The following is a 10,095-nucleotide window of genomic DNA, read 5'->3' on the forward strand; positions in this document are numbered from 1 at the left end:
TTAAGTCTCTTTGTTATCTTGGGGGGTTTTACCTTCTTGGCTTTTTAAAGTGGAGTGTCAAGGCCAAAGCTTAATTTGGACAAAACAAACCGTTTTAGGTCTGATGGAAGAACTCTATGCCCTAGTTATCACTCTAATGAACAAAATGTACCCAAAATGGTTCAAATCATTTCTGCCCTTTGAGCTGTGTTTGCTCACAGCAGAAACATAACCTAAAGTTCTGCTCCTGGTGTACAGGTGTAGATAGGTTTACCATGCAAGCAGAGATCCCTTCGACCTTGGTTTTTTTTCTTGAAAACCATGATACAATGTATTTACCGACTCATCTTGAGAAGAGATTTCTTTTGAGTATGCACCAGTAGCCACATGTTTGAAAGATCTTTGACCAAAAATCAAAGAAAATAAGACATGTTCTTTCCTTGTCAGAGTCAGGTTTTGTGAGAGCAGCTCACACCATTGATCTGTTTGCTCAAAGAAAAAACTTTGAGCAAACCGGCCCTTACATAACACTTATGCCCCATTCACACCAAGGCTTAAAAACATTTAAAAGCTGTTTAGTTAAACACAGTTTAAAATAATTATTGTTTCCTTCATAAAAGCTGCTTTCGGTTTTTTGTCGATCCCAGATTAAGCCCAAATTAAAGCATAAGTTAAAGTTTACTTGAATCCTATGTCAAAGCCAATGATTCAGCTTTCTCTTACCAATTTTCATTTTGTTAAACCTGGTTTAATCAAACATGTTTTGTTGGTGTGAATGGGGCATTAGACAACTAGCAAGTAACACATGGATAAAGGAGTTAGTTTCTATAGAAATTGTGGTACCGCATCGGTGGGCAGTAGAAACAACTGTTTGGTTTATCAACAGAGTTGATCACTAAAAGTAAATTGGCCACCGTAAAGAGATTTGAGTGCTGACATTTGTGATAAAGGGCTAACGCTTGAAACATCAGCACTTGAATTTATTTACAGTGGCCAATTTACATTTAGTAATTCGTAGTAAGTAACACAGACCAGCAAGAGATACATCATAAATTTTATATTTTTAATTTACTTAAGGTTACTAGAAGCAGCTACATTTTGTGGAAAAACAGGTTTACAGTTTCTTGAGTATCATTTGGACATTGTGATTGTGTAGCAAGGTCCAGGAGTTGAATGTACAGGACAAATTTGAATTGTATTTGCTTGTTTATCCTCTTGTGTATTTACCCCAGATGTGAAGCATAAACACTGAGGCGATAAACAACAAACTCATAACCAGAACTGGAACAGGGCCTCTGTGAAGAGAAAAGAAAATTTTATTGAAATGGGTTTTGGTGCTATAAACAAGTGATACCATTGTCACCTTGAATTTTCTATGAAAACTTTAAAACATCTTTTAGCACAAAATTGATTACAAAATGGTGTTGATACAGGAGCAGAAATGAGGAACTCAACAAAACTGCTTCCCACACTTCTTGCATCCTGATTGGCCAGTTAAATGGAGATAGATGTCAAAAACTAATCAAGGTCAATGTTAACACTCACTCTGACACTATAGTGCCTATATTGCTTATGTTTGTTCAAAGCACTCTGGGTGATTACATTAGTGGAGGGCTTATTGGAGTTTCAAAATTCAATTGCTTTGACAATAAAAACAGCAGAACTCATTTAAGTAAGAGGGGGGGGGGGGCAGGAGTTTCAAAAAAGTTTTGAAGTAGGGGGGCACCTATAGGAGAGTAGCTGGGCAGAAAATTCTTGAAGTGAATTTCTTTATGTTCAGTTTGAAAGTAGGCAGGTACTGACTCTTGTGTATCCTGGTACTGGTACCCGGGTCCCGCCTTCTAATGACAACCCTGGGGGGGGGGGGGGGTGATATTCATTCTTTTTTGTTATTCTCTGGCGTTCCCCATTAGAACATATTTCTGTCTCCCTGGCTGACCTGGTGCCGACTTCACGTTTATCATCATACACATTGCAGTACAGTAAACTCAGATTATAGTGGAGCCTCTCACTTTATTGATAAAAGGAAAACTAGAAAGACAACTGCTTCCCCTCCCCCTCCCTAGGAAAGCATCATAACTTACACTTTAAGTCCTGGTGAATCTTCAGTATAGAATCTCCACATTCCACTACTGCTAGCTGCTGTTCGAGTTCTTGCAGCTGGTGCACTGCTTCCCCCTTTCCTGTTATAACACAATGTGACAAAAATATTATAAAGTATTTAGTAATGTGCCAAACACCAACACAAGAATTTCAGCCACTCAGAACTTCATTTATAGCTTTACGGCCTGTTTATATCAAAGCAATAATAATTGTTAAGGATGGGTTTCAAGCTGGGATGGCTGTTGTCCCAAGATGAAATTTTTTAAAATTTACATGAGAGGTTTCATCACGAAATTCTGGGATGAAGTCATCTCGCCTGAGATGAACTGCATCCTACCCAAGAAGAAATTTGTCAAAAGGACAATGGTAATGAAGACAAGAATGACACAATCTTGAACAGATTGATTGAATATTGTTTTGCAGTTCCCAGGTTGAACTCATCCCATTATGAAGCAAGTAAACAGTAACACTGAAATGTAAATATGTGGCCTAGTATTCTACAATTTAGAGACAGTGCCTACTTTTGCTACTGCGCATACGTTCTGCACATCTGGAGATACTCGGGTTTCCTATGGGTGGTGCCTACTAATACAGGGTATTTTTGCGCAGTTTAAAATTAAGTGGAGAAGGTAGAACTCAGCAAGTGCTCTTGGTATCCAAAATGAAAACTAGGGGTAACCATGGATTTTTCAGCGATAATAAAGCTTCAATTTGGAGAAAAAATGCCATACATCGCTTTGTATTTTAAGGCTTTTTAGAGTTAGAGAATTATCTCTTAAAAATGTGTGGTTACCCCCAATTTCTTTATGAATTCCAATAGCCCAAATTATAGGATCTGTTTTTCCCGCATAATCATAAACCATGGAAAAATACTTGGGTATTAGTAGGCACCGTCCTTAACCTAAAGAGATATCATCAGTAAAAGACTTTGACAAAGGAAGAAACCTGTTCAAGACAAATTGGTTATTAAGAGTTTTATACCTCTGTTTGTCATTATAAAGAGAAATCACATATTTACAACATTTGTTGAGTTTACCAGTTTTGTCATATGAAATTTATCAAGTATATGATTGTTCTTTTAGTCTTCTCTTATGAAGTAAACCTTTAACGCAGATGAAGACAGTGAAAATACACTTGTCGGGAATTGTATAAAATGACTGTGGTCATTTAATAGAGATGACTCAAATAAGGAAGCATTTTCCACTATTTTGAGAGCCGACCACTTAATTTTAGTGAATATAGGCTTCACTATATTTTCATTCTGTTGAATAAAAATATTTAAATAGATTTAAACTGGGAGAAAATAAGTATTATTTACTCCCAAGATAAATTTGCGTCACAGTAATCGTAAAATGCTCAATTTTCTCAAGCACTCTAGCTTGATACTGCTGCAGTGAAAAATCAACAATATAGACAACCTTAGTAAGAAATACTACAAGCATTTAATACACATGAAACTCATCCTTATTCAAAGAATCACAACAAATTCTCGACACTATTCTTCTTCAAGACTTTTCAGTTGAAGATTTATTACGGCCAGGATTGGACTAGAAAAATTAAGGAATTGGACCGGTACAAAAATTTGTTGCTTTCAAAAACAACTTTGATTTCAACACGTCATTGTTCTCACGCAAAACTTGAAAACTACAAATAAAACCAAGAAACGAAATAATAAAAGCTAAAAGAGCTTAACTGCTTTAACCCTGTGTATGTTTATTTCCCAGATCTCGTGATATTTCATGCTATTTCTCGATTACCTTTGCTTGACTTGTGTGCCACCGGACGAACGAGGGGTAACAGACTTGGAGCCCGATCTGGCGGATCCGACGGTCGTGGAAGAAGCTGATTGAACCTGATGGAGAATAAGGCAAGTTCATTAAGAATGTATCATGAAAGTATAGATTTTTTGCCAGAAATGCACGATTTTCTTCCGCTAAAATTCAGAGATCGTCTCACCATTGTGATGACTCGTCTTTTGCCACACAAAGAGGAAGACCTTTGACGTCACATGTTTCCCATATATCATTGCGACACGAGCACAGCTGATCTCTCGACCCAGTTCTCCAAATGAAGACTCGTGCCCAGTCTTTCTTGAGGATTCTCTGGCAAAAATGTTTCACCGCACGTTTACTTCACATAAATAACTTTAATCCTCGAATTAAATTCAAGGGCTCTTAGAACAATATTTTCCGGTTTATTTTCTAGTAAAATAAATTTGCATACTTAGTTCTTCTTGGAACAAACGAACACTTCTAATTTATTGACTCGAACTTGTGAGTATCAAGTTTCATATTTGTCTTCTTTTTGTTCCAGTTTTGGTTCGACTCGTACTTTTAGAAATTCCAGTGTCTCATCTGTTTGTGCAACACAGTGTTGTGTGATTTAAAACTCCTTTTTGTTGTCATGCACAGAGTGTTCATGCAATATTAGCATAAGCTGTAGAAGAAAACAATATAGTTTGAGAAGGAAAGGATTTTTGCGGTTTACGATCATTATACACAAAGGTAACGACGATTTGCCTTAATTATTTATGACGAGCATATTTTGAGGAATTTAAGATGGACACAACGCGTAAGGAAGGTGTAAAAGTTTTTGTGTCTTCATGTACAATCCAGGTATGTTTTGGAAGCTTTTGACTCTCTTTTAGAACAAAACATAAACATTTGATTTAGGGATAGAAACATGAAGTATGACCAATTAAATGAATGTGACTTAGTGCTTTCCTGGGATGCTGTTTTTTTAATTTCGGTGTATTCCAAGTTAAAATTCAGAAAACCTGTATTTGGCACACCGCGTGCTGGGCGCTCGCCAATTGGCCGCGTCCAGTTTGCCAAGCCTAATAGATTCCATCAGCGTGACCCAAAACGTCGCTGTCGCGCTTTTATCGATCACCTGTTTTTATTAAACAGCTCAGGATGCCAGCGAATCAAGCAACTCTGGGCAGACTTGAAGCCATATTGGCTCGATTGGAAACGGTAGCGGCTAAACTTGGTATTGAAAGTGTGCCCAAGAAGGGAAGTGCACAAAGCGCTGCTGATATTCAAGCCTTGGTGGAGAGGCTTGAAGCCGTGGCCGATAAAATTGAACACCAATCTACTCCAGGGGCTGCAGGTAAATATGTTTTCACTTTGGAGGGTGGTTTTAGTTTACTACTTAAAATAACAAGCAAAAAAGAAAAGAGGAAAACAGTTGACCAACAAGTTTTCTTTGTCGTTTTAGGATCTGGAAAAATCGTTGAGTTTTATGACGAGGTAGGCTCACTTTAAAATTGAATTAAATCGATCCGTCTTCGCGTCTGTTTATTCGCCAACTTCATTGATTGATTTATAGCAATTTATATTAAATTAGAAATGATATGGAAAATACTCTGTTTTAGTTCCTTCGAGGGAAAATCAGTACCTTTTTCAAGTTGTCAGATGAACTGGGAGGCGATGTCAAAACTCAGGTATATCGCATGAAATTCTTCAGACTAACGTTGCGTGACATTTCTTTTTCTGGCATTTTTAAAAATATTGTTGATTTCAATTTAGGTTGATTTGTTAAAGAAAACCTTTCAAGCGCAGAGGGAATTCTTAGCAAAATCCTCAAGCACGAAGATGCCCTCAAAAGTAAGAACATCTTTTATCTAGTTCACACAAAACTGTCAAAAATTAAAAGGCTTGTTTAAACCTATTTGGTACTCGTGGTGTTTTTAATGCAAGGGTCGGTGACGACTTCTTAAAATGTTAATTATAATCAATTTTCTCTGCGTGTGCGATTGGCCCGTTCTAGTTGTCGCGATGCATATCTCGTTTTAAAACATGTCACGCGATAGCTTTCACCGTTTCTTGCTCAAATTTTTATATTGTGGAATCCAAAATTATGATAAAAATGAAATCCCATCCATTCCTTAAAATTTCGAGAGATAGTCGATCTAGGCGATCTGGCGCGAAAACGCATCGAGTTTCTAAAACAAAACATTTGCCATTTTTGCGCACCCTTGCGTGTATCGCTTCTTGATCGACCTAAAATTGCAAAGAAGATAGAAATATATCTGTATTGAAAGTAACGACCATTTGTTGCAAACCAAATCCTGGAACAAAAATGCTCCAAATCAAGAGATGTCCTCTTTCACCTCCTTGCTTGCCTTAACTTGCACAACCTGTTTCTCTTGAGTCAATAGCGACCATACCCTGGGTACCAGAGGCTTTCCTTGCGTGCACATTGACTTTCCCTAGCCTCGAGCGAGATCTCCAAGAGTGCGAGAAAACAAAAATCCCTTTTCGGATACCTAGGGGTAGGGAAATCAAGCTTTACGTTTTACAATTTGTTTAATTTTCATGACATCCTTTGTGGCTTCCCAATATTTCTTTGTGTTTTTGTATTAATTTTTTTATCTCCCTCACCATTCTCCAACCCAGCATGGAAGGAAGGGGGTGTATGTGTTGGGGGAGGGTGGGGGACTTTTGCCTTGTTATGAATTCGGCATCAACGTTGAGGGTTACAGTTATTATGGTGAAATATTTTCAGGACGCGATTGCAGCAATGATTCAACCCACCGCCCAGCTTAGACAAGAAGTAGAGGTAAGAGAAGTTCCAGTTTTAATTCTCCTTTTTGGCAGCCGTTTTAATAAAGAAAGATCTTTTTGCTCTTCAACTAACCACTCTTCTTCTTCAAAGGCTTTTCGTGACAGGAACCGTAAGAGCGATTTCTTCAATCATCTGTCGGCAGTCAGTGAAGGTACCGATGCCCTATTATGGGTTGGAGCGGTAAGATGAGTTCCGTTTATTTCTTGCATTCATTCTGGCGCCACTTTCCTCCAACAACAAGAACCTGGATTTGGGAGAAAACCAGAGGGGTGAGATCAGACGCCAGCATATAAAGGAACATTGCCGCCTGTTCAGTCCATACATGGAGTGGCGGAGCTGGGGATTGGGTTCTACAACCTCGTTCCCAGGACATTTCTCTTGGAACGAGGCTGGAAGTTCTAGATCCGCCATTGGAATGATCTCACCCCACCCCTCCCCACCCCACCCCCTAAGTGTTGACATAGATAACAAGGTGTTAATGCCGCAGGTATAACTGACGGTACAAAAAGAAGCATTTTGACGGTGTCTACAAAATTTCAGTGCTTCCGCAGCTGACAGTTTTGAAATATCATGTATTTTTGTTTCACCTGAGGAAACTGTAGTTGGCCACCTACGGACCGAGCGCAACGTTTTCTCTTGGAATGGATTTTAAACTCAGATTGGGTTTTAACGTCAAAGAGATATCTTTTACATTTCTTTGAACAGGAGCAAATGAATGTTTTTCTTTCTTTCTTTCTTTTTTTCTTTTTTATAGCCCGGGAAACCTGACATTTTTGTGAGAGACCGAAAAGATGGTGCTGTTTTCTACACAAATCGAGTTCTTAAGGAGTTTAAGAGCAAGTAAGTGAGAAAAGTAGAAAATGTAAACTTTTTCAAGTTCGTCAGTTTTTGCTCGAATTTGTTTACTCCCATACATACCCATACATTACGGCTTAAGTGACAAAAGACCAATAACATCTCAACTTCTTTGACCAATCTGGATCAGGTCAATAACCAGAGGCATTTATACCATCTACTGACGTTCCACAATTTACACGACATGGAAGATGACTTCCTTGTCGAAACGTCAGTCAATGTCACCTCAAACAGTCCTTGTCGGGACTACACTCACCCGTACTTGTGACATGACTCCTGGGTTTAAATCATTCACAGTCAACATATAATGTTCGTTTGTTTTCAATTCTATTTACATGTATTTGGTTTTTGTTATTTTGTTTCTTTTTACACGGAATGCCCGCAGGGCAGGCCGTGTCTAGGTTTGGGTCAGGTATCTTCTTCGTCGTAGCCACAAATCTGCACATTAATTTATGCATTAAAATATGTCTTCCCCTGGTAGGGATGTATTGTTCTGATTGTCTTCAACAGAAGCGGCCCAATCAAAATCTATTATTTAGGCACATACCACGAGAGAGGGGACCCACTCATCCGTTCCTGTGTGACGTCAAATCATCATTTGATTTATTCATTAAACCTACATTAAATTCTGCCCTCTCCCAGAAGGGATCTATTGTTCTGATTGTCTTCAACAAAAACGGCCCAATCAAAATCCATCATCGGCGCGTATATCACGAGGGAGGGGACCCACTCATCTCTACATGTGTGACGTCAAAGCAAATCATCATTTAGAAGGTTGTTTTCAATGGCGGCCACAAGTATAAATTTAAGACTCTGATCTTTCCGTTTTGAGAAAGAAAGCAAACGTTTTTCAAGCGGTAAATCGAAATAATAACTTCTAAGTAGTAATCGGCAGTTTAAACAGTGGAAATTGGGAGAGTTCACATCGAAGAAACTACGCTTTTACAAGCAGATCGAATAATTCAACTCGGAGGAAACAAGACCAGTTCAAGCGGGGGTTATGACGTTATCGCACAGTTATTTCCGGTATGATTCCCAGTAACACGACGATAAAAAATTTCACGCAGTCTCTCTGAATAAAACCATTCAATCATTTCAATTGCGAAGGGAGGATAGTTTTTAAAAATCTGCGAAGCATACAATGGGGAATAAATTGAGCTACATTAAGCATTCCGTGTAAATGCCATTAGGGGGGCATCTTGTTCATTTGTGTTTGTTACGTTTCTTTTCGTTGTTAATGGTCGTCTCAATTCGGTTTCGTGGCTTGAACATCTCGGTAAACGTAAAACTTTGTATGTATTTACCTACTTTTCGTTTGAACTCGTTTATTTTCGTTTACATTCGTGCCTTTTCGTATTCATTCGTCCTTATTCTCCTATATTCGCGTTTGTAATTATTCGTATTCGTTTTGTTCTTTTCTTACAGGGATCCAAAGCACGCTGAATGGGCCCATGCATTCATAGCTGCTCTGATTGAATTACAACAATACTGCAAGGAGTTTCATCCTATTGGCGTTTCCTGGGCTTCAGCTTAATTATCATAATTAGCATGAATTAGCGTGATAGACCGTGTTATTATAATAGTACCAAGTCAGTTCATAGTCTATACCGGTATGTGAAGTAAGACAAGGAACTCCTTTTTAGAGTCAGAAAGGTTCTCTTAAAAATAGGCTTGGGTTGTCAAGAAGAAGATTATAATATATGTCTCAAATATAATTCCCTAGGTGAAAGCAAAAGATATGATTTACTCAGTTTTCTTAGAGTCACGGACTTTTCTTTTCCCAGCTTTTTTACAAGCCATCCCGGGGAACTAGGGAGGAGGAATTAAAGTGGGCAAAACTCGGCGGGTGAAAAGTTCTCGAAAACGTTTGTCCTTTGAATTTTTTTCCCAATTCAGTTCTTCCTGCCACAAGTAACTACCCCTGAGTCTCCGAGGATGGTTTCATGCTAGAGGGCACTGAAGTTCGCACTGAATGCAATGGGTCTCAGAACATTTACTGGTCAATTAAGCTCTCCTAACTTAGGATCAGGCCTAAAACTTATATAACTTACAGCATCAATTGGCTTTTGCTTCACTCACGCGGGGAGGTCATTTTCGACCTCAGTGTTCTTCTCTAAAAGCTTTGTTAACATGGCCATGTAACGCACTACAACGATAGTACTCAACTGTAGTAACGCAACTGCTTAGAGCTTTAGAAAAGGTAACTTCTTCGGTAGAATAAAACCTTCCTTGAGCTTTATTTGTCGTGCTTGCTGTGTCTTGGCTGTTCTAAAGGCAACTGAATTGCAAAGTAGAATTTCAATATTCCATGCCATTCGACCACACCGAATCTGCTCTCCCACGCTTTTGAGGCGTGTTTATCACGTGCTCAATTTCCTTGGACATCGTTCCCAATTTAACGGCGATGTGACATACTACGTGACTGCACATGCTCAATATTTGTAGCAAAAAGACTCACGAATTGCCCAAGATATCACTTTGTCGCTATAAATATTCACCTATCGTATTCCGAAGAAAAGAAATTGAGCAGATTTCAAGTTTCTGAGAAAAGAAGAAAGCTGTCGCTACGTTTTGTTGACAATTGTACCT

At 38.6% G+C, this 10,095-nt stretch overlaps 1 protein-coding gene and 1 pseudogene across 3 annotated transcripts; one reads left to right on the forward strand and one right to left on the reverse strand.

Annotated features, from left to right (window-relative positions):
* Nucleotides 1-1,021: 1,021 nt before the first annotated feature.
* Nucleotides 1,022-4,575, reverse strand: LOC146481904 (protein transport protein Sec61 subunit beta-like; annotated as a pseudogene). The gene is made up of 5 exons (XR_014864203.1): nt 4,570-4,575; nt 4,039-4,184; nt 3,840-3,934; nt 2,064-2,162; nt 1,022-1,274 (listed from the first exon to the last, which is right to left on the reverse strand). The product of XR_014864203.1 is annotated as a protein transport protein Sec61 subunit beta-like (transcript).
* Nucleotides 4,229-9,745, forward strand: LOC146481905 (adenylyl cyclase-associated protein 1-like). 2 transcript variants are annotated; one of them, XM_085108032.1, is made up of 9 exons: nt 4,229-4,355; nt 4,992-5,193; nt 5,302-5,333; nt 5,459-5,527; nt 5,613-5,690; nt 6,592-6,645; nt 6,742-6,831; nt 7,406-7,491; nt 8,932-9,745. In XM_085108032.1, the coding sequence occupies exons 2-9, from the start codon at nt 4,998-5,000 to the stop codon at nt 9,038-9,040; spliced, it is 714 nt and encodes a 237-aa protein (XP_084964158.1). In that variant the 5' UTR covers nt 4,229-4,355; nt 4,992-4,997; the 3' UTR covers nt 9,041-9,745. The 2 variants fall into 2 exon arrangements, with proteins under 2 accessions (XP_084964158.1, XP_084964157.1); XM_085108031.1 differs by lacking the exon at nt 4,229-4,355 and adding an exon at nt 4,409-4,697.
* The last annotated feature ends 350 nt before the right edge of the window (nt 9,746-10,095 follow it).

Source organism: Pavona decussata, unplaced genomic scaffold (assembly GCF_977016875.1).
Source record: "Pavona decussata unplaced genomic scaffold, jaPavDecu1.1 SCAFFOLD_48, whole genome shotgun sequence".
In the NCBI taxonomy this organism is placed as follows: Eukaryota; Metazoa; Cnidaria; class Anthozoa; order Scleractinia; family Agariciidae; genus Pavona; species Pavona decussata.

What these genes read in the sequence shown, in the direction of transcription:
- LOC146481905 (XM_085108031.1), top strand. Translation starts at nt 4,641, where the DNA reads ATGGACACAACGCGTAAGGAAGGTGTAAAAGTTTTTGTGTCTTCATGT. An exon ending in GCACGAAGATGCCCTCAAAA is followed by an intron (nt 5,691 to 6,591) that starts GTAAGAACATCT and finishes AAATATTTTCAG; the next exon opens with GACGCGATTGCAGCAATGAT. An exon ending in AGCTTAGACAAGAAGTAGAG is followed by an intron (nt 6,646 to 6,741) that starts GTAAGAGAAGTT and finishes TCTTCTTCAAAG; the next exon opens with GCTTTTCGTGACAGGAACCG.